The sequence below is a fragment of the Lates calcarifer genome, linkage group LG5, assembly GCF_001640805.2.
Source record: "Lates calcarifer isolate ASB-BC8 linkage group LG5, TLL_Latcal_v3, whole genome shotgun sequence".
Classification (NCBI taxonomy): Eukaryota; Metazoa; Chordata; class Actinopteri; family Centropomidae; genus Lates; species Lates calcarifer.
Genome location: NC_066837.1, coordinates 15,766,544 through 15,789,542, shown reverse-complemented (window position 1 = coordinate 15,789,542; position 22,999 = coordinate 15,766,544). Strand labels below are relative to the sequence as shown.

Genomic DNA, 22,999 nt, shown 5'->3' with positions numbered 1-22,999 from the left:
TGATCATAAAGTACAGGATGCACACCATCAGCATTTTGCAGATTATTTAATTAATCATAGAAAACAGGTACATCAGCAAAGCAAGATAAAGATGAAATGCTTAATTGTTTGTTGCTGTTATAGTAGAAAACATTAATCAGTAAGTGAGAAAAATTACTGATGAAGCTAGATACATATTATATATTTATATACATTCATGCCTACCTCCAGCAAGATCTAATTAAATACCGGTTTGCTAGCTATTTATAATTCAACTTAAAAACTATAAAGCTAAATTTTAGCTGGTGGTGTGGCCTGCTTTGACAGTTTTCTTTAAATGGTGGTAGTTGGGCAAAATCTTCATCAGAAAGTCGAGCTGAAGAGTCTGAGGCTGTAAAGACAACAAATGTGTATTACTGTTAATAAGCAATATAAACGAAACTTTAGACACTGGGCATTTAGGCAAAATCTTGCACCTACTTAAAACCACAGCATACCTGAAGTACTAAGATTTATAGTGTTTTCCTTAAGCGGCTGAGTAGACTATGGAGGAAAATTCCGAAAGGAAATTTAAAAACTGCAATAACATGAATTATGGTACATTATGGTAGTCTGTTAAACTTATGATGCCCGTAGTCCCCCTGTTCTTCCTTGCATGCAGATTTATGCAGTAAGTCTCATAGGATCAGCTAGAGTGTAAATACAGAGTTTTTATTACATACTAAATTTAAGTTAGTGGAGGGCTGTAAAAACATAAGGCTTACCATGTTTGACCTTCAGTTTATGCTTTTATGCACTTCTGTGTACTTTTGTATACGGCGTACTTAAAAACACCATAATTTTTTATATTTATATATGTAGACCCTTTCAGACATAAATGTCACTGGTGACGTTAAGGAAAGACTGGTGAGAACCTTGGTCATATTAACATGACCAGAACATGTAACCATTCAGAGAAAACTAAATTTCATAAATATGCACAGCATGTACTTGCTAACAGTCATTTTTAAAGGTAGGCACAGTTAGATAATCTGCTGTTATGTCTCTTTGTCACACCTTAACAATTTGTTTAAAATATTACACACAGTCTGAAAGTTCATCTGTATCAGTTAGACAAAAGAACAACATCTAACTCATGGTCAACTAAAACAAATGTTAGATCACTCGCACTCGAAACATGTTCACAAACGACAGCCTCCGTTTACCACAGTTACATAAACACCTCTCAGACATAAACCTATGTTTTACTGATCCACCTGTAAGCACACATTGTCAAGTCTGGAGTAACCCTTTACACCCCAGAAAATGTCAGCCATATGTATGTGTCCATACCTGTGGTCTCTCTGTCTGAACCCGTCTCATACACCCAGAGCCATAGATGACCGTGTTCTCAGGTATGACCTCACATGTGTTGACCTGACAGAAGGCTCCAATGATACAGCCACTGGTGAGTATCACATTCCTGCCAACGTCAGCTAGAAGTAAACAGATAATATTTGATACAGTTAGTGACTGCATACATCTAAATGCTCCAACCATCTCTGCAAATGCACGTTTTACTTCACATCACATCTCCACAGGAGCACACATTGAAAGCCACACAAAAATGCGAACATCCCACCTTTAGATTCTATAACATTGTTGTCTCCAATTTTCAGGGCTTGTGATACTGTAATTTGTCTGTTAAGGTAAAATTGTAGTCTTGGTAGCTAAGAATCATCAGATTGTTAAAACATAAAATCATTTTTCTGATAGAATTGAGAAAGGTCAGGTCTAGCGAAAAGGATACCACAGCCAACTTCAAATACATTGTTGATGCCGATGGTCATTGTCTTTGGTTCCACCTCAGAATCTGGTGTGATGTTTTCTGGATAACTGCAGGGTAGAACAAACAAGTTTGTAGATATTATGATGCAGGTAAAGACGATTCTAAACTAGAGACAGGCCATTTACAGTGATGTTATGCAGTGGGGTACAGGCAATGTTACATTACCCGTTGATAATCAGAGCTTGCTCCTCGATCAAATTGCCTTCTCCGATCACTATGGGTCCTGCCTCTGCAATAATGCGAGCTTTTGGGTGGACCACTGTCCTGGGGCCTGAGGAAACACAGTATAAAAGGTATGGTTGGCTCACACACGAACAGTGGGTCTGATTCGCTTAGAAAAAAATGCAGACTCTATTGTGGGTTTTCTCAACTCAGCAATGTTTAATGCCAAATGACGAGGAGCGAAGCATCTTACCTATGGTGACATCTCCTCTGATTTCACTTTCAACACAAACTACGGCTCCAGCGGCTATTTTGACGCTGCAAAAAAGGAGATAAACAGGGAGTAAAAGTGTGAAAATGTTAGCTAACATTGCTAGCTAGCCACTTCGATGAGCTGTCTCAGCTGGCTACATGGTTACTTCACTGTGGCTGTTAAGTCAACATTTAATATACTTTTATCATTTATACATGCTGTTAAATTCCATTTACGGGTAAGTATACATTACCTTTTCTGAGCGTTTTGTTTATCTGCCATTGTGGTAGATGGTCCGATGGGAGGCTCCGGTGAATCACTCGATCATCGATTTAGAAGCCTTACTACTGTCACTATGCGCATGCGTTATTTGACAATTTAAAGAGATGCCTTTAGTCTACGCTTCAGTCACTCCAGCAAGATGATTAACGTTATTTGGTTGAAGATAGTAGTTGGGAACGTTCGGTTCATTTGAAAAACTTCCCTAACCTGAAAAAAAATATCAGGAAGAGAAGCTTTTTAAACACAGATGTGAATGAAGAAGTTACTTTGCAGCCTATGGATTGTTTAAAACAATAATGTCACCATAGGAACAGACCATTATCCCCCATTTATGCCACCATACTGTAGTAAACCGGTTACATTATAACATTACCTTTAGTTGCGTTCTTGTGTAGCCACCTGTAAAATGTGTAATGCTGTAAGCCGACTTTTTACAACAACAAATTCAATATATGCAAAATGATTGAGGCACACTTTAGTAAACGTTCATCACACATACATAACACACACTAGAACAGCCAAACAAACACTTAAACAAGTAGGCTTCAGTGTCGTGGGTATTGATCCGCAGAGGGCAACGAACAGGTAGCGTTAATAATGTACTTTGTCCCTTCTCGCTCCCGGTACAATGTCAAAACAAGGAAGGGTCGGAAGTAGAATATATTATGGCAAAAAGGAAACTAAAGAAAAACTCGAAAGACACATCTTCAGTGGTGGGGGTGAGACAGGCAAGGCAGGCAGAAATGACAAAACCAGAGAAATATATGTTTTTCCTTGCTGCCATCCGCTCTGGTTGTAGCCGTTTGTGTGGCACCACTGACTGCTGAAATATCTACCTGTAAGTACCCCGCACTGTTGACGAGTGAAAACTAACAGCAGGACAGTGCTAAGCAGTTAGCAACCTAGCTCGTGAAGGAAAAGAAATCTACGTCCAACCCCCGTATTTGTTTAAATTACATTGCATTACTTTCGTCAAACATTAGCAGATTTACCACGTTAGATTTATTTTGTACGTATTTGATTGTTAAGTCATAATACCTGTTATTTTGGGACTAACTGTAGATTAGCATCATCTGGAGGAGACAGCAGTCCAAGAATGAGTTCCAGCCGTTTGAACTTCCCTCCTGGGGGTATTTTACGGATTAATTCGGCATGTGACCATGGTGCTCTGCAGCCATAACTTCAGCCTTCTCACATGCTTTCCTCTTAAAGACAGCAACCATAGCTGGCTGGCTGTAACTTACAGTAAGATTGGTCAGTGTTTTTCACTCTGGCTAACTACCACTCACTTTCGGTATGGAGTAACTTTCTCGTCCTTAGCGATAGTAGTGAACCATAGGTTTGAGGTAAGTTACTGAAAGCTGGCTGCACAGCTGTAGACTCGACGAAAGGCATTAAAAAAGCCTCCACGGCTTGATTATCTCTGGCTTGTACGATATCTATGTCTACATGGAGTTATGAAAGCTGGGATTATTTTACGCATGTGCTTTTGCTCTATTTTATAACTAGTGAAAATTCAAACAGTGCTATGTTTTTTCTGATTATGGACGTGTTCATAACGTCTGGTCCTTGAACATGGCTTCACAGTTGGGTGCGGCCAGCTACAGACACTGTAGGCTGTAGCATCTTCTGCATGTTTTCTCTTTCAGTTCAGCAAATAGTTGCTAATGCATTTCGACTAATCTGCAAAATGTGCACTGCTGTGTCTCGTTCCAGCTGGCTTTTCTCGTCATAAGCACAGTATCCTGAAGATGGATGAGGCAGTTTTGACAATCAAAAATGAGCTGGACACTGAGTTGGTGGTGTCTTGGATGTCAGAGCGCTGCTACCAGGTAGGCTCCCACACACACCAAACATTAGCCTTCAGTTGATTCTGTGGATATTTGACTTAAATGAGGAGGAGGATGTGATGTCTTCTGATCTGGACTCCTGTTTCCTTCTGTGCTAGTGTTTGTACCAGCAACTAGGGCTGGTACCTGCAGTGACCAGTCCTGGTCAGCCCAGCTCAGTTGACTTTGTTGTGAACACACAGCACGAAATTACACTACAGATCAACAGCACTCCTGTCACCCTGGACCTGTGCACGTAAGTCGAGTAACACAGACATGCACTCTCCATACAGTTTATCTTCCAACCAATGGGAGCGGTCCCTGACAGCTTAACTAAAAGCTGAAACCTGAATATGTCACATTTCTTATATTTATATATAACCAAGCAAATGTGTCTAATAAATCTAATAATGACTATGTGTATATATATATATTGATCAGTTTGGCTGATTTGCTGTGTGGTTACCTTTCATCTTTAATTCCCAGGGTTCCATTCCACTTTGGGGAGCACGGAAACTACTCTCTGTGGGTAAAAAATCTGAATGACTCCTCAGTGGTTAACTGCTCTGTAGTGACTGATGCAGACCCCATCAACAGCTACATACGTGAGTGTCACACACATAAATGCATTCATAAGCTTGTGTGACATGAACATATATCATTTGTCATAAAAGTGTAACTGTGCGTTATTGACCCCTACCCTTTACTGAATATAAACTCTGTTTAATTGATGTCCCACTTTTTTCACAGCAATATTAGTAGCTTTTCTTATCTTTGCTGGACTGGCCTTGGTATCAGCCATTGGAAGAACAATATTAGGGTAATCTAATTTTATTGTTTCATTCCTCTCTAATTATGAAATAAAATTATTTCATGAGATTTGAATAATTTCTGTGAGATATTTTTCTCAGGGCTGTGGCATAATCTTCTCTAAATAAAGCTCACTGTTAAGCACAAAGACCCACTGCTGCTGTAGTTTTGTGTCCCAACTGTGCTTTGTACCCTGAGATTGTGCGCATTATAGAATTAGTCCTAACCTGGTTGATTGTTTCTTGTCCAGGCTTGATGTAGTGAAGGGTGTCCTCTTCCGAATTAGCGGCTCAATGGAGACAGAGAGGCTCATCAACTCTGTGAGTGTTGTTCTTAGGGAAATTTAAATTACGTCAAAATGAGGAAACAAATAGCAGCTTAATTATTGTGGTTTGACTCATATACCAGGTTTGTTGGTATATTTTAAAGTGAAGGATATCTTGACATCCCCTGTGTATTTTCTTTTTGCATTTAAGCACTGCGGAAGTTTGGTTTTAGTGGAGAAGTTTACAAGCTTTTTGAATCCTTTATCCCAAAGATAGTGAATAGCAGCTCAAAATCAGTTACAGGCTGCTTGTGTCTAGAAATGTTTTTTCAAACCCTCAAGGGAATATTTTTAACCAGTAGGTATGACTCTGTGTGTGTGTGTGTGAGTATGTATGTTTCCAGTAGAGCAATGCTAATATTTAACTTTACTTCTACCATCCAGGAACTGGGCTCCCCTGGCAGGACAGTGACACCAGTTACAGACAACATCCTCCCTCCCCCACCCAACCCCAGCAGGAGGCTGCGATCTCTGGACACATTCAGAGGGTAGCATCGCCTGTACTACTGCAGCTCAGCTTGTTCAAAGAAATACATTATCTGAATTACCACTTGGTCTGATCAGTGGTTACACTGTATCATGTGATTCCAACTGCAGTGTGACATTTTGGCAGCTGCCACTGGAATTGCCAGTCATTAATGAGGCCCTACTAATAATATTAACATGGGTCCTGTGCCTCGTAGTATTTGTGTCAGGGGATTTTTCACCCTTAAGTGAACCATTTAGCTGTATTTCTGTAACGTCTTGCCTGCAGTGCTAAATGCTTCTCAGTAATGTTACATTTTCTCTGTTTTCTGTCAGTATTTCCTTGGTCATTATGGTGTTTGTGAACTATGGAGGGGGACGATACTGGTTCTTCAGACACGAAAGCTGGAATGGTGAGTCTTATTGGTTTTTTAACCATGTGACTCATTATTCACAGATCTTTGTGACCTGCCTTGTGCCTGTGTTTCCTATTTGTCTCTCTACAGGTCTTACTGTTGCAGATCTTGTATTCCCTTGGTGAGCTCAATTCAACAGTTTTTCTCTAGAATGTCTTAGTTCTGCAGATTAGTCTACCCCCAGTTATTTGAACACTCTTTACATCGACTCACACATTGAATTAAGTATATAGTTAGAATATTGTTCATGTATTAATAAAGACAACATATGTATGTACTGAAAGAGTGCTAGAACCATGCACTCATTCAGACTTACTCCAGTTACATTGTGGAACTTACACATGAAATAAAGATGTTCAAAATGAGTTGCAATACATTTTCCATTTATTGCAACTTAGAGGGTTAATTGCAGGATCCATTACCTCCTTTTCAACCGACCAACTGGTATTTATGTTGCATATGTTGCTGCAGTATTTGGGGTTTTTTTGTCCTTTGTTAATCCTATTTTCATTATTAGCTAATCTTGCTTGCAAACCAAAGTGTACTTTCTTCATGGTATCTGTATAAAAATGGTCTCCAGACTAAAACGTCAACTGTCACTGAGAACAAAAACAAAAACAAAACACACACAAAAAAAGAATTAATCAAACCAAAACATTAAAACCTGAATCAGTTCCTTCTTGGTTCAGTAAAGCTTTTAGTCAATAAGCGTAAAAGCAATTCTCCTCTTTTGTCTTATTTTCTCACCACCAGGTTTGTGTTTATAATGGGGACATCCATTGCACTGTCAATCAACTCCCAGCTGTGTGCAGGCTCTACACGCTGCTCACTGCTGAGGAAAGTTGTGTGGAGGAGCCTGCAGCTCTTCATCATCGGTGTCCTCATTATCAACCCAAACTACTGCCAGGGACCATGTGAGTATAAATACACTTATTTGATGTTGACTACAATATCCCAGGCCTTTAATGTAGATGATTATTAGACCATGTTCTTTAGTAGTTTTCCAAACTGTGGACTTACTATATGTGGTTATTTCCTCCTTTCTTCACTTGTTTGTGTGTTTTTGCCCGCCTGTGTGCTCACACTCCATTCTCATCCACTCCACAGTATCTTGGGACAACCTGCGGATCCCGGGTGTGTTGCAGCGCCTGGCCTGGTCGTACCTGGTTGTAGCCTGCCTGGATCTGTTGGTGGCGAGAGGTCACCTTGACATCCTTACAACGGTCAGCCAAGAGCTCCATTTTCTTCTGATGCTCTGACTGTAGTCTTATTTACTTTCTGTGATGTATGTACTTGAATGCTATAAGTATTTTGAAGGAGAACAAAAGTGTTTGATCGAGGGCTGTCTATGTTTTCCAGGGTGCTTGGTGGTCCCCTGGCATTGACATCTTGCTGTACTGGCCAGCTTGGCTGTGTGTGCTTCTCTTAGAAATCATCTGGCTATGCCTCACTTTCCTACTTCCTGTACCAGGTTGCCCGACGTGAGTCAAACAGGACATGATTGTGTGTCTTTTTGTGTCCATGTAATTAGGGAAATGCTCAGCAAGCAAGAACAAGGTTTTGTCCACGTCCGATAAGCATTTGTGCCGCGTGTCTTTGATCTTTTTTTATGTGTGTTTTTATAATGGAGTGAAATACCTGTATATAGTTTTTTTTTTCTTGTATCATAATGTATCATAAAGGAATTGATTGTGTTTGCTCCTAAATTCTTACCTTCCTCTAGCTTTTATCCCACATTAACGGTACTGCCTTCACCCCACTCTTTTGAACAGAGGCTATCTGGGTCCTGGTGGGATTGGGGACATGGGCCTGTACGTTAACTGCACCGGAGGAGCAGCTGGTTTCATCGACCATTGGCTTCTGGGAGAAAACCACATCTACCAGACTCCCTCGTCACGGGTTAGTGACCAGCAAAACAACTCAAACATACCAACAGCAGACACATTAGGTCTTTTTATAACTTGGGATGTTAAGCTTGAGCTCACTTATCAGGTTTCTCTCTCAGAGGCCAACACATTTCTGACCTCAACCATGTGAAGGTAAAACTGTGTCAGACCTTAAGTTATAATTTAATCTACTTCTGTTACCATCTTTAATTAAGGTGATTTATGCAACTCACATGCCCTATGATCCAGAAGGTGTTCTTGGCAGCATCAACTCTATTGTCATGGCTTTTCTTGGATTGCAGGTTTGTAATGTGCATTTGTCAGATTCTCTCTGACTTTTATTGATAATGCTGATGTCCAAACTGCCAGAGGGAACTTTTGGTTTTAATTATCGTTTTTTTAATTTCCCCAGGCAGGAAAAATAATCTTACACTACAGAGATCTCCACACAAGTATAATGTCAAGGTTTCTCATATGGGGTCTCTTATTGGTAAGCACATTAATTTATTATATCACATCTTGAGCCTCTACAGTATATACAAACCTGTATATCAGTTTAGTAACTTCTGAGTTTATTAAATGACTTATTGCATTGTAAAGTCATATCTCAGTTACAGCCTTTTTGTCTTTTCCCAAACACACATATTTTCAGGACCATTTCTCCTTCCTGATTACATGACAAAGTCTCTTGTAACACACAGGGAGCCATATCAGCAGTTCTGACCAAGTGTTCCACAGACCAGGGCTTCATTCCTGTCAACAAGAACCTATGGTAAAGTTTTCTTGTATGCACTTTCAGATAGAATAAGGTTCGCAGCTGTTGACTGAATGTTCAGTTTGGGGAAGTTGCTGCAAAGACTAGGGAGTTTTAACTATTTTATGGTGGCCTGTAGTACTGTATAGTGGCTCTGTTACTATTATTTGGTTTGCTACACGGTACATTTTTGCACCTATTCTGTATTTTGATGGGCCAATGATAATTTTCCACCGTGAGGAACAATGCATTTTGTATTCTATTCTTCACTCACTTTTTTAAAATGTATAAAAACATGCTATCTGCCCAGTTTTCAATATTTGCATTTCATTCATAGCCAACCACCTCCCTAGTCGAAATATTGAAAACACAAATATTTCACCAGAAAGTACAGTCTAAGAGTGTAACTAGGTTTAATTTTGAGCACAAGGCCGAGCTGGACACCCAACCATGCCAGTGCATTGCTCAGTACAGTCAGAGGTTGTTAACCGTTTAGCACAAGCCACTGCAAAGAGGAGTTGTATATTGTATAAAAGTTTCTTTATAAACTTAGACCACAGAGAAATGATAGAGAATCTCCAGACAGAGAGAAGCTCCTCAAACCTACAGGGATATCCATGAGAAATCCATGTTTGTGTTTGACTTCTAGGTCTCTGTCCTATGTGACAACACTGGCCTGTTTTGCCTTTGTGCTGCTAGTCCTGGTTTACTACACAGTGGATGTAAAGAAGTGGTGGTCTGGAGCACCTTTCTACTACCCTGGTGAGCACTTTTATCAGACATAAGGAACCAGCTTAGTAGACAGTTCTAGGAATTTGATTTTTTTATTTGAGGTCAGTATGCATGAATGGTTTTCTGGAGACATAGGTAAATGACAGTACTTTTAAGATCAGTAAGTCTGCAAAACCATTTCTCTGTAATCATCATGAGCTTTGCTCTGCTCTCACCTGTGTGTGTGATTCCAGGTATGAACTCCATCCTTGTATATGTGGGCCATGAAGTGTTTGAGGAGTACTTCCCCTTCCGTTGGCACATGGTCAACAGCCAATCCCATGCTGAACACCTCACCCAGAACCTTGTAGCTACTTCCTGTTGGGTGTTTATCTCCTATGTCCTCTACAGAAAGAAAATTTTCTGGAAAATTTAAAAGTGGAGCCCCTACATCATGGGGCCTTCAGACAATAATTGCAGAGGACATTGTTTACATCAGAATTGCTGGAGTTATCATCTGAAAACATTTGGAAAGTGGAAAACAGGAGAGTGAATTATTATGTCAAAACTGTGATGGTTCTCTGACTCGGAATGGATATGGGTTTCTTCTTTCAAACAGCACTCTTTTTTGATTGTTTAGTCACTACTTTATAGGACCATAAATGTTTAAAGACTTTTTTTCCTCAAAGATCTTTAGATATGAAGCAGCCGATACCTGCCAAATATCTTAACTGACTCAGGTAGAACTGGTCCAAGAATAGTTTGAGAATTGAGAGCTATGAAAACTGACATTGTTAATCTACTGTTCGAATATGTGTTATAGAAGTGCAGGTTTTCATTTCTCATCTTGTGCCACAGACTACAGCAGCAGGGTGCTGCAGTAGTGGTTCAACAAGCCCTTGTTGACTTCCCCTTGGGAGAATCCCTGTCACCATCTTAAGTAATATTGCATTACTCTGAAAGTTGAAGTGGGTTTTTGTGAGACTGACTCTTCAAGAGCAAAAGAAAAGGCAACCAAGACTGCATTGTGATCTTTCATTTCCACTGCACAGCAGAAGGTGGAAGCGATATTTAAACAAAGGAGAAACAGTGTGTCGTGGGTTTTAAATTAACACATGCAATATTTAATTCTTCAGTTGCCTGTGTAGATTTAATCATCATTTATTGTTGTCAGGTAGTAGACCAGCTCAAGAGCAAGTGTTTTCCATTCGCAGTCATCTGCTTCGCGCCAACTCCCATTCCTTCACTTGGCACTGTATGATGCTGCGTGTTACCAACTGCTGAGGGGAAGTGAAGGAGGGCAAGTCAGATGACCTGAAACCCACTGTGGGGTGATTGTTTTGCATTTTAGTTGAATGCATGTTTGTTTATCGATTTGATTAGGTTTGCCCTTTTTACTTATTCCACATGCCCAATTTTTCTGCATTGGCAGAAATTATTTGTCTTTCTCTTGCCAAAGGTTTGAGTAGCCATTTTTTCACATTGTGCTAAATGTGTCATGAATTTCCAGAAGGGAGTTCAATTGTATGTTGCCTGTGAGTATAAGTTTAATTGTGAGATTTGAAAATACATTATACACTCAGTTCTAAGATTATTGTGAACCCCTAGCCAAAACTAATGCAGTCCAAAACAACAGTCCTGATATATGTTGTAAATTAAACAAAACTAACAAAACAAAACATAACTGTTTGTATAACACAGTTCCAATCTGCAGCCTCCAAAATGACCATAAAGTTAAATCAACATTCAACATTGTAACCATCATGAAGGCAGGATTTGTTTTATGACTTGTAATAAACTACATCAGTTTTAGGTATATGCACTTATTAAACTGACAACTGAGTGTATATTTGATTAAGTATTATCTCATATCTCGTCAACTGTGTTGCCATTACTCCAACAATGCTGGATAAATGTGTCCCCTTCTGCTATAGGCACATAGTGTCAGCCATTACTTTCATCAACAGATTTTGCTAAACCAGATGTTCAGTATGTTGAATATCTAAATGCTGTGACAGATTTTTTTTTTTTTTTTTGAATAATTCAAGCTCATTTTGTGCTATCTTAATTGATGTAATTCATTTTTTCAAAGTTTTATACATTTAGTTTTTTTTATATATTCACCATTTGAAAATACATTAAGTCTGTGTAATAAAATGTATTCCAAAATATTGCTGCTATTTGACTTTTAGGGTGAGTTTTATTTTAATATTGTTCTACTAATGTGGTCATTTCTTACTCACCAGTCTTTAAGCCTTGTGAGAAAAATTTCTTTAAGAATAATAATCACTAGTCTCATAAAAGTCATGTGAGGAATTTATAAAAGACTGTATTCTCACTGTTTCAGTTTATTTAATACTTATTTATCTTCAAGCTGTGCTTCTATCTCTTCGGCGTAGAGAGGTGTAGTTTGCTTTATTGCTTAACAAGGCGTGGGAATCGAGTTACAGTGTGGGTGCCTTGTGAAAAAAAAACCCAAGTTGTGAGTGTGCCTCTTCATCTCGCGATATAATTGGTCTATTTTAATTCATGTCTATTGTGAGAGTTTTTCCGTTCTCGCGCGACTTTGTAACTTTCCCACGCCTGTTGTTTTGGCGTCTGCCCTCTGTCCGTCGCCCCTCCCTCCCCTTCTTCTCACCCCTTTGCCCCGTCACACCTCCCCCTCTCTTTTTCTCCCTTCTTTTCCTTCCAGTCTGGTTCTTCTGTTGTGCCGTTGGCTTTGGTGAGGGGGCTGTGGGAGGGATCTCGCGATTGTTGGACTTTTTTCGGGGGGGAGACTTATTCGGAAGATGGCGCCCGTTGTTACGGGGTAAGTGGTCAAATTGAAGACATAATGTTATTTAAAAAGTTTTATTTTCTTGTGGTAAACCGCTGCCAGTTTGCAGTGTTTCTGAGTGATGTTTCTCGGTGCTAATACTGCTGCTTTTGTCTGAGTAAACTCACCTACTACTGTGCTACTTTTAGACTTGATGTGGGGTCAGATGTGCAAAACTATTCTTCGTAGTGTCGCCTGGTTTCTCTGCCATTTGTTGAGCTGTCGTGCGATATTAAATCAGTTTCAAGCTATTTCAGAAAGTTTTTGTCAGTCAACAGTTTTGCAGTGTGGCTTAACTACTTCGTCTGTGTCAATTTAATTCCCATTTCTATAAGTTTAGTATGGAAACAAAGTGATATTTTTACAGACTCTTCAGACTGCAGCGTTGTTACATTAAAGTCACTTGTTAAGTTGTTGCTGAGTGATCACGAATTTAATGTTAGAATTTATTTACCCCGCTTCACAATGCTGTTTGACAAGAGAATGATCAGTTCACATTTTTCTTGCACGACTACAATTTTAAACAAACCATCTACATGATCACTTCATTGTGTACTGTACAGTAGCTCCATTTCAGGTCTAAGTTCCGAGGGCAAACCATTTCCATATTTGAGTCTGTGGTCTGAACTTTATCTGTGCTTAACACAGAATGAAAGCATAGAAACACCTGCATTTACAGATGTCACTAACATCATAAGTTTCTGTTTTTTCACCAACTTTCAGACAAGCTTTTTTTTTCTCTGCTACAATAACACAGCACTGAAACCACGTGTAAACACCTTGCACCATGATGTTTTTGTTTTGCAGGAAGTTTGGTGAGCGACCTCAGCCTCAGCGTTTGACAAGGTAGAGGAAAACATAAGCACCCCTTCACAGTGCAAACAACCCAAAAATCAAAATCAGTGCAGAAAGCTAAAGGAAAAACACCTTGATTAAAGTAGATGCTAGAACAAATTGTACTGTGCTGTCAATGTGTTAAAATGTGTCTCGACCCCATTTCAGGGAGGCCATGAGGAATTACTTGAAGGAGAAAGATGATCAAACAGTGCTCATACTACATGCAAAAGTTGCACAAAAGTCATATGGCAATGAAAAAAGGTTTGTATGAGACAGTTGTATGTGAAAGTTACAATTTTGAGTTTGTGTGTATGTTTGACAGTGAAATCTTTACCATTCAAAATGAATGCAGTGGAACTCCTGTAATGTTTTTTTTTTTTTCCCTGTGTAAATTAGGTTTTTCTGCCCACCACCATGTGTGTATCTGATGGGCAGCGGCTGGCAGAAGAAATCAGAGAATATGGAGAAAGAGGGTTGCACGGAGCAGGAGGCCCAGCCATGTGCATTCATTGGGATAGGCAACAGTGAGCAGGAGATGCAGCAACTCAATCTGGAGGGGAAGGTGTGTAGAAAAACTATTTAAACTTTTACTTGTTTATTGCTCTGCTTCACTACTGATAAACCATGTAAAGTAACCAGTTTGCAGTTTGACCATATCCTCTGTCTGTCACTGCGAAACCCTGTTAACTGTGGTCATACTGTAGCTAATATTGTTTTCTTATTGCACCGACGTCATTAATGAACTTCTTCTCAGAATCAGATGAAAGGGAAGTGAAAGGGGGACAAACAAAACCACACACGCTCACACAAAACCCCCTAACCTGTATCTTTTTCCCTATGTTAGCACTTCTGCACGGCTAAGACGCTGTATATCAGTGACTCAGATAAAAGGAAACACTTCATGCTGTCTGTGAAGATGTTGTACGGAAACAGCGCCAACATAGGAGTCTTCCTCAGCAAGAGGATCAAGGTCATCTCCAAGCCCTCCAAGAAGAAACAGTCCTTGAAAAATGCAGATTGTGAAGTTGCAGACTGTCAGTACACAGCTATATGGTTTCACCAAAAAAAACAAACAAACTGGCATTTCATTTTAATGTGAAAGAAATTTACATTTTGTTTTACCTGTAGAAATACAATATTATCGCTCATCCCTTATTTCCCTTCTCTCTCACACTCTGTTTTCTCACCCCAGTGTGTATAGCTTCAGGCACTAAGGTGGCGTTATTTAACCGCCTGCGTTCCCAGACAGTCAGTACCAGGTATCTTCATGTGGAGGGGGGGAACTTTCATGCCAGCTCCCAACAGTGGGGTGCCTTCTACATCCACCTCTGTGAGTCACTTCATCTTTATCTGTTTCTTTATTTATCTTTTTTCCCCATTTTATTTGATCGTCTTTGCCTTTTCCCTTGGTGCCTGTTTTTTTATTAATGTACAGCAGGTTACCTGGTATGGGTACACACACATTTTAAGAGTGTTGTTATCATGTCTGTTCTGTGATTATTTCAAGGTGCCCCTTTAAATAATGGAGTTACAGCCATTTATGTCATTATTGTATCATTTTGTTTAGTGGACGATGAGGAGTCTGAAGGGGAGGAGTTTGCTGTGAGAGATGGCTACATCCATTATGGCCAGACGGTCAAATTGGTCTGTTCTGTTACTGGCATGGCCCTGCCCAGACTGGTACGCATGTGTTTATGTCAAATACTATGTGAGAGGGTATGCAGTCATACTGTTTATGTATTTAAATATTTACATAGAGATGTATGTAACTCTGCGATGTTTCCAATGTGTTTGTGTTAATTTGTACACGTATTTGTTTCTGTGAAACTGTGCCACCTCAGATCATTCGCAAAGTGGACAAGCAGACAGCATTAATGGATGCAGATGACCCAGTGTCCCAACTCCACAAGTGTGCTTTCTACCTGAAAGATACAGACAGGATGTATCTCTGTCTCTCCCAGGAGAGGATCATCCAATTCCAGGTGCGCAATCTCCCAGACGTGGGTTTGAGTGGTTTTGAATTGGTTTAAGATGCAGGTTGTATTATTTAGCTACTGTATTTTCAGTTTTCTCTGTAGTGTAATCTTTATTGAGCTTTCCAGGGCAAGAGAAGAGAGTGCAATCTTGCAAGCTTCAAGCTTACACAAATGTGTTATTCCCCTCATTAGACATAAAGTGGGAAGTGAAATTTATTCTTTATTTTAATTTTTATTTTTTTGGTTTTGCTTTTCCAGGCCACACCATGCTCCAAAGAGACTAACAAAGAGATTATCAATGATGGGGCCTCCTGGACTATTATTAGCACTGACAAGGCAGAGTACACCTTTTATGAGGGCATGGGCCCCGTCCCCACTCCGGTCACACCTGTTCCTGTGGTAGAAAGTCTGCAGGTACATGCACAGCCTTTTCTGTTGAAAATATGCTTGTTATGCTTTTTATGATGAGTGGCAGCCATTCTGGTTACAAACAACTTCCTTTTTAAGCATTTACTCAGCTTGTAGAGGTATTTTTTAAACCTTTTTCATTTTTACTTTGTCAAGTTAAACGGTGGAGGAGATGTGGCAATGTTGGAACTGACAGGACAGAACTTTACCCCTAACCTCAGAGTGTGGTTTGGAGATGTGGAGGCAGACACCATGTACAGGTGAGTGTTTATATTTTTGAGTGCACATTAGTGTGTGATGACTCAAATACTCAAACCTTGTCCCATCTATCTGCCCCATAAGATGTGGAGAGAGCATCCTGTGTGTGGTGCCGGACATTTCTGCCTTCAGGGAGGGCTGGCGCTGGGTGAGACAGCCGGTGCAGGTCCCTGTCACACTGGTCCGCAATGATGGAATCATCTATGCCACTGCCCTCACCTTCACCTACACCCCTGAACCAGGGCCACGACCTCACTGCAGCGCTGCTGGGGCCATTCTGCGGTCACATAGCACCTCCTCGTCATCACCAGCATCTTCATCCTCACCATCATCCTCGCTGGGTGGCCTCGGGGACGGCCAGGGGGCTTACAATAGTAGTGACTCAGGAATGTCATCAGGATCATCGACCATGTCGGTGCTGTCATAGTAATACTTACCTTTTGTGTGCTGTTCTGTATGTGTACTATGAATGAATGGGAGAATGTGTGTGTGTTCCAAAGAGGCTCATGGACCTGTGAAGAATTGCACAGATATTCAGAAACTCTTCATCACAGAGCAACTGTGGAATCATAAGGAATTTAAGAGAGAGTTGAAAAAAAGACAAGTTGAAAGAAAAATACTTGGGATAACTGACTCCTCTCTTTAGCTCCCTCTTGTGGACATGTCATAAGCTCCACTCAGAGGGCCTTGATATCCAAGATCTTAATCTAAAAGGAGACAAATCTGCCTTCTAACCGCCACAACAACCTGATCTATAAAAGACCTATTTTGTTTTTATACACCTGTGAGTATGAAAGTTATTTTCATGATGCTTTCCTACTGCCAAGCCTGTGTTTTTACTCAAAAGCTTGTTGATTTATCTGCTGTGTGCAAGGGAAACATTTTATTCTAAGAGTAACATAGTTTTTATGGACCAAGGAATATTATTATATTATTTTATTCATATTATATTTTATAAGCTTTTCCTGAGGTACATTTTGACATTTTTTGTATTATATTGCTTAGAAATTTCACTTTTGTTACCAAATAGAATTTGTCATGTTGTTTGCTCCTGTTTGAGTTCTGTCTCAATGGAGTGGTTAAAATGGAAATGGCTTTTAGTAAGTCTGCAGCTTCTCTACTTTTGTCCTCACCTCTTTTTTAATATCCACTGATGTGTTTTGGAATTAGATACCCAAATGCATACTGACTTAACTGTCATTACAGAATTTTTTAACAATTCTACATGCTGTATAATAATGAAAAAGAAATGATCAGACTGTATTTTATGCAGGCACTTAAAAGAGTGAAGGGATCTGCAGACCTGGCTGCAGTTATTTGCTTAGCTGCGTTAGATATTCTAGGCCACTGATCAGTGTCTTACTACTCTTTATATCAGAAAAGGCATTTTGATGAGTGTAGTGTCAATATATTACACTGAGTGTATTCAGGAAGACCAAGGTTTAAGTTTTCTAATCAGTGCTGTTTTTGTAGCAGAGTTTAATCTCAAATCTAAACATAATCAGTCCCTCTTCTTTTTTTCACAAGTGATGCCTTTTAACAAAAAAAATTAATTTGGAAGATTAGGGGGTCCATATCTACATATTTTCAGAGAAAATCAATGAACAAAGAAGAACTCTCCAACTCTCCACAGATCAAATCCTTAATGTGACTTTTTGACTCTTTAAAAGGAGTTATTTGTAAGTTTTGCTATTGTTACACAGCCAACGTTAGCGTTAACAGGAATGCTGCAAGTTCAGCATCAAACTTTATTCCTTTACTCACCAAAAGCTGTCTCCAGCGGGGGAAACCGACAGCAATGTTTTGTTTAGTTCTACAGCTTGCCACTTTCTGATAGCAGCTCACTGTACCATTCAGACTGCCTTGAAGAAGTAGCACTTCTCAGAAAGCATAATATAACCTCTTGTATCGTAAACACAACAATGGCTGAAGCTCTTGCCAAGCGACTATCACCACCACCTGCTCCAAGCAACAAACAGCATTTGACAGTAGCGTAGAATTTACAAATAGCCCCTTTAATATCTTTCATTTGGAGAATCCATTTGAGATTGTGCTTATGTGCTGGAAGAAGAGCTTTAACACTCTCTGCCTTGCAGTTTACCTATGATTGCTCCATAGCGTCACATTGGAATTGACTCAAATCCAGTAGAACAAATTTTAATACAATCATCTGTGCTTGTGCTTTGGGGCTTAATGTGATGAGGTGAAGGTTTGTACAGAATCCTAGTTTGTTCTGCCTCTCTGCCTAACTTTGTAAGTAGGTTGAACATAAAAATGGAACCTTGAAGAACTTACTTACTAAGCTAGTCAGGAATGAGTTTATCTTGCCTTAAAAACCACTACCTATAGTATCTGTCTTGCTTAAAATTACTTACAAAGTACCTTGATTTCCATCATTCTTTTTGTATCATGTTTTAAGATTGACATGAAAGTATTATGTTGTAAATGTGGTAGGTTGTCCAGCAAATTGCCAATTGGAAATGTTCATGACAATGATATAAATCACTTAAGTTCTTGCATATGTGTTTTCAGCATGTCTAAATGTAGATTTATTGCTGTATAGATAAGGATTTACATCACAACCCACAACATCTCTCTGTGGTACCATTAAGCACCATCTGAACAAACTTTGTGTCCATTCTCCATCATTTTCTTTCCATGCTCTCAGTTTGCAGTAGTGGGATTGATGCAGGTACATACAGCAAGTGCATCATCTTGACTCCTATAAAAATGTTTAATGTGAGTTCTGTTACTGCAGGTTTGTGCACTTTTCAATATTACATCAACATTGTAGTTTGATCCTTGCCTGGTTCTGCAGATATGTAGGTCTGTGATTATTTCCCCCCATTTGCACACCTTAAAAAACCTTTGCTTATTTCAAATGATTGAATTTTTGGTCACTATGTGGATCCTTAGTCAACCTTGTTGGTTTCTTCTTTTGTCTGTACTGTCATCTGTGCCTTGATCAGTCACCTTTTTTTCACTTTTGTTTCTCACTGCTGTTTTCCTACATGTCATCTCTCTATCTATTACTCTGGTGTAGTACTCTGTGATACAGAAAGTAAATCAATCTGCCATGGTTCTTCAGTGAAAGGTCAAGAATAAAATGAGCTGACGCTGAATGTCACTTGTACTTTGTATGTGTTGTGGTATATGTTTCACAGTTGGCCATTTAAGAGTATTCTGATCAGCTTTTTAATACTTCTCTTGACCCATCTCCCATCTCTCTTTAGTCTCATCATCTATGTGAGACAAGTTACCAAAAAGGAAGAACTTGAACTATTCATTACTTGCTTACTTAACAATTTCTTAATTAAATCACTTAGTATATATTAACTATATTACTTAATCAATTACTTAGCTATATTACTCAACTAAACTATATTAAATAGAATACAATTCTGATGCTTCTGTGTACTTCTTTGAAGCAGCCGAGGAATACAGCATTACATTACTGTCTTAACATGATACATTCAGATCTTAAATGAACCAAAGACAGGGCAGTAATGAATTAAATACATTATTTCTTCTCTTATCCCCCTACATGTACACTGTAGAAGTCATTAGTGGAGAAAACTCATTCAAAAATAACACCACTTAATTTAAAGTAGTCGTCCAGCAGCTAGTTAGCTAGCTACCTTTAGAAAGAGTTAAGGTATTTTATCTAGTGCCTGAACTGATGTGGGCCTCTGTCATACTACATGTCAACATATTACTACTATTACTACTTGCTGTCCCAAACCTTCTGGAGGTATAATAATGCTGAAAAAATTCTCAACTTTGGAAATCATATCACTGAAAAATTCTTTCAGCAAAAATGTCATGATAGTTCCACACCACAAACTTGTGCCTGGACGTGGAAGTAGTCATCATGTCTCCTGTCCAGTGTAACATCATCTCAGTCACTGAGAAGGCAGCAATCCCTTGTCCCCAGCACACAGGTGCAGATTAACCTCATCTTGCTTGTGGGCACTAAAATTCACAGTGAAAAGACCATGTATACAACAGACTGAAGAGGAAAATTTCGTCTGCTATTTTATTTAAATATTCTTATGTAAATGGGTTTTTTTGTTTGTTTTTTGCCAATGCTACTAAAGCTTCCTGTTTTGTGTGTAAACAGTCGTCCTACCTGATGCCACATACAGTACATCAGGCTGACGAGAGGCTTCTGCAACATTTCTAGTGAAGACCACAGGCTTGGCAGTTGGAACATATAACCTAAAAAAAAAAAACACACACACAGATTGAAGAAATCAGTGAACTAACCATGTTAACAAATATGCATGCCAATATCTGTCCACAGTTGAAATGCTTTCTGTCTTTACATTAAAGTGAAATTATGACCTCATGTGTCTGACATCTTTGGAGCACATTTATGATGAACCATAACATATCTTTATGTTACAAATCCTACATCCATGACAGTCACAAGTGACAATCCCATGTACGGCCACTTCAGATGCAGCCAGAGACCACTTTGTATACAGACGACACATTGTGCTCCAGACCCATCAGGCTCTCATACTCTATCCTGGTTTGTGCTTCATGTTTGCCTCTATAACTACACAGTACACAGAAAATATAAGCAAACAATTAAATGGTAATTTAATATTTAGTGTTGAATTTAGAGAATATAAATTGGCTCAGTATTGTGTGCAACATTTTTACAATTCAGTGGTTTAAATATTGACTACTATGCACAGTCCAGAGAACTGCTGCAGAGACCTGAAGATGTCAGTGGATGTCAGTGATGTGCTCCTCTTCAAGGCCCCCATGCTAAAGGTCCTGAGAGGTTGCCTGAATGATCCTGTGGTGGGGGAGGAAAAGTCTGCACCTTGCACTTTAACTACAGCATGGATGAGGGAGCTGTTGTGCCTACTTGAATCTGTTACCATTTTGACTTTAAATGTTCTGAAGGATCAAACATAATGCTTTATTTCCTGTGTATTATGAACACACCCTGCAATACAAGATGTTTCTTTCGGATAAGGTGGGATTTGAACCGGAACTTTTGAAGGCCTGGCGAAACAGAATGTCTTCTACACCTGTTTACGGCTGGCCACTCTAAGATACTGGCTAATGGCTGCGACAGAATTCATTTACCTTGTCGATAGTGTAACTTCTCCCGTGATATTCTCTGGGTTCTCGGCTGACCACCTCTGCACCACATGCTGCGAAGAAAAAAAACAATAACTTTAAAGTTACAGAGTAGCCTAGGGAAACAGTTAGCTACATAAGCATTGCCACGTAAGTTACGTTACCTTTCAGGAAGCAGTCACACACGAGGCCTATCCGACTCAACTTCCGGGTGGAATCCGTTTGTTTGAAAGTGTTTTATGAGTCAATTTCTTGCCTTTTCTTCCTAAATATCAACTCTTGGTTCTTGATTAAAGCTTCTCATGATTTCTCGGTTTGATCGACCTGAGCAACCGGAAGCCGCAAGCATTTTGAGGGCCTTTGTTTTACGTTTCCCATAATCACTTTCGCTTACGTCGTACGCAAACAAACTGAAAGGTGCGTTCGAGATCACTGTCTGACTTGATGGTCAACGTGAACAGCCAGTAACTGCTGGGATGTACAAACAGACTAAGGCCAAGTCGGACTCTTTGAAAGGCACCTCTCGTAGTGAGAAATAAGCTCACAGTGGGTGATCTCACAGCGTTTTCCTTTTAGCCTACTAGTTACTCACACAACTAATCAAATATATCCACTTCCAAACTCCACAGCTTTAGTGTGTGGGTTTTTTGTTTGTTTGTTTAATATAGTCTATTGACACACATTAAATTAAATATAAGTAATGTATAAAAGATTGAAAAAAAAAATAGCTGGAGCGATGTGTTAAGGTGTATTCGGGAAAAGTCCTAATGGTTAACCTTTCACCTTTAGAGAGATCACTTTTAAAAAAATAATGGTTTATTGAGAAACATGGCCTAAAGAAACAGGGGCCCTCATATTGTTAAGAGGAAAAAAGAAATGAAATATGAAGAATCAAAATACAAAAACAAACTGCTGAACCAAACTGTTTTGACAGCTTTCTTGCTGCAAATTTAAATTGTAGTGTTGGTGCCTGTATGTAAAAATGAGCTGATAGAAGAAAAGTTGGACAGAATTTCTAACCAGCATGCATTGTTTAAAACCCAGTTTGCATCACATCAAGTCAGCGCTGCACAATGCTGCATCAAGTCGAATGCACCTTTTGTCCAGTCATAACTAACAAGTGTTGTCCCACCCTTTCTTTAATCTGAAAATCTCTCAGATGTTGTTGTTGTTGTTGTTTATTGTTGTGTTGTTGTGTTTTGACCTTCAGGGCCACCACATATATGGGCAGAGCAGGAGCTCAATGATTAAGTTTAGATATAATCATAATCACAAATGTATACTGTATACTCACACAGGTACTGCTGAGGCCTTATTGGACACTTGCCACTTGGGCATGCTCCACAGGGTAGAGGTCAAATCTGCCTCACTATTTTTAAACTGGGAGCAGATAGCTGGAATGAAACGTGATACTTTGTTACTCTTAGTGTGTGTGTGTGTGTGTGTGTGTGTGTGTGTATCTGTGTCTGTGTGTAGTTGTGTGGTCTGTTTGTGTACCTCACACTTTTAATGTCTCTACTAATAATTTAAGGAGATAGGCTGTGTGTGTCCAACAGTTTCTGTACAAGTGTGTCGAAGAAATTGTGATCGCAAGTCACATGTAGACATCATTAGAAACCCAAACAGGTGTACAAACATTTGCTAAGTCCATCCACATGGCTTGAAGATCTGTGAACAAGGATACAACTGTCAGACCCAGACAGCCAGGCCATGAAGTGACATATGATGTGCTATTCCCGGCATGGTAGTCTTGATCTCAAGCAATGCTTCCCATAGTGAACTGTAATGGGCTTTAATTGATCCTCCTCCTAAAGTAGAAACAGTAAAGCAATAAAAATAGAGGATAATAAATGATCTAGTTAGAATGGCTTTTCGGATGGTGTTACCCCACAATGTTAAGCATTATGA

The 22,999-nt window shown here is 39.4% G+C and overlaps 3 protein-coding genes and 1 long non-coding RNA gene across 4 annotated transcripts; 2 read left to right on the top strand and 2 right to left on the bottom strand.

Annotated features, from left to right (window-relative positions):
• Positions 1 to 29: 29 nt before the first annotated feature.
• On the bottom strand, positions 30 to 2,709 carry LOC108896430 (dynactin subunit 6). The gene is made up of 7 exons (XM_018695557.2): positions 2,476 to 2,709; positions 2,223 to 2,287; positions 1,973 to 2,078; positions 1,769 to 1,854; positions 1,601 to 1,648; positions 1,312 to 1,454; positions 30 to 370 (listed from the first exon to the last, which is right to left on the bottom strand). The coding sequence occupies exons 1-7, from the start codon at positions 2,502 to 2,504 to the stop codon at positions 278 to 280; spliced, it is 570 nt and encodes a 189-aa protein (XP_018551073.1). The 5' UTR covers positions 2,505 to 2,709; the 3' UTR covers positions 30 to 277.
• Positions 2,710 to 2,902: 193 nt separating this feature from the next.
• On the top strand, positions 2,903 to 11,880 carry hgsnat (heparan-alpha-glucosaminide N-acetyltransferase). The gene is given in 19 exon segments (XM_018695553.2): positions 2,903 to 3,289; positions 3,291 to 3,342; positions 4,221 to 4,336; positions 4,453 to 4,589; positions 4,820 to 4,938; positions 5,084 to 5,153; positions 5,394 to 5,463; positions 5,853 to 5,956; positions 6,270 to 6,346; positions 6,440 to 6,470; positions 7,103 to 7,263; positions 7,457 to 7,572; positions 7,709 to 7,830; positions 8,122 to 8,248; positions 8,451 to 8,537; positions 8,648 to 8,725; positions 8,937 to 9,007; positions 9,639 to 9,751; positions 9,955 to 11,880. Coding segments are annotated over 19 exon segments (1,953 nt in total). The 5' UTR covers positions 2,903 to 3,169; the 3' UTR covers positions 10,137 to 11,880.
• Positions 11,881 to 12,303: 423 nt separating this feature from the next.
• Positions 12,304 to 19,121, top strand: LOC108896442 (recombining binding protein suppressor of hairless). The gene is made up of 11 exons (XM_018695584.2): positions 12,304 to 12,509; positions 13,323 to 13,361; positions 13,518 to 13,613; positions 13,749 to 13,914; positions 14,197 to 14,371; positions 14,545 to 14,682; positions 14,920 to 15,032; positions 15,194 to 15,334; positions 15,587 to 15,742; positions 15,893 to 15,996; positions 16,079 to 19,121. Exons 1-11 carry the CDS (start codon positions 12,490 to 12,492, stop codon positions 16,419 to 16,421), a joined length of 1,491 nt encoding a protein of 496 aa, XP_018551100.1. The 5' UTR covers positions 12,304 to 12,489; the 3' UTR covers positions 16,422 to 19,121.
• Positions 19,122 to 19,262: 141 nt separating this feature from the next.
• LOC108896444 (uncharacterized) lies at positions 19,263 to 21,470 on the bottom strand. Its single transcript, XR_001963117.2, has 4 exons — positions 21,256 to 21,470; positions 21,098 to 21,165; positions 20,124 to 20,212; positions 19,263 to 19,966 (listed from the first exon to the last, which is right to left on the bottom strand). It is a non-coding gene; the product is annotated as an uncharacterized LOC108896444 (long non-coding RNA).
• Positions 21,471 to 22,999: the final 1,529 nt, after the last annotated feature.

What these genes read in the sequence shown, in the direction of transcription:
- LOC108896430 (XM_018695557.2), bottom strand. Translation starts at nt 2,504, where the DNA reads ATGGCAGATAAACAAAACGCTCAGAAAAG. An exon ending in CAAGCTCTGATTATCAACGG is followed by an intron (nt 1,855 to 1,972) that starts GTAATGTAACAT and finishes TCTACCCTGCAG; the next exon opens with TTATCCAGAAAACATCACAC. An exon ending in CAATGTTATAGAATCTAAAG is followed by an intron (nt 1,455 to 1,600) that starts GTGGGATGTTCG and finishes GTTTACTTCTAG; the next exon opens with CTGACGTTGGCAGGAATGTG.
- LOC108896442 (XM_018695584.2), top strand. Translation starts at nt 12,490, where the DNA reads ATGGCGCCCGTTGTTACGGG. An exon ending in AACTCAATCTGGAGGGGAAG is followed by an intron (nt 13,915 to 14,196) that starts GTGTGTAGAAAA and finishes TCCCTATGTTAG; the next exon opens with CACTTCTGCACGGCTAAGAC. An exon ending in CTGTGGTAGAAAGTCTGCAG is followed by an intron (nt 15,743 to 15,892) that starts GTACATGCACAG and finishes TACTTTGTCAAG; the next exon opens with TTAAACGGTGGAGGAGATGT.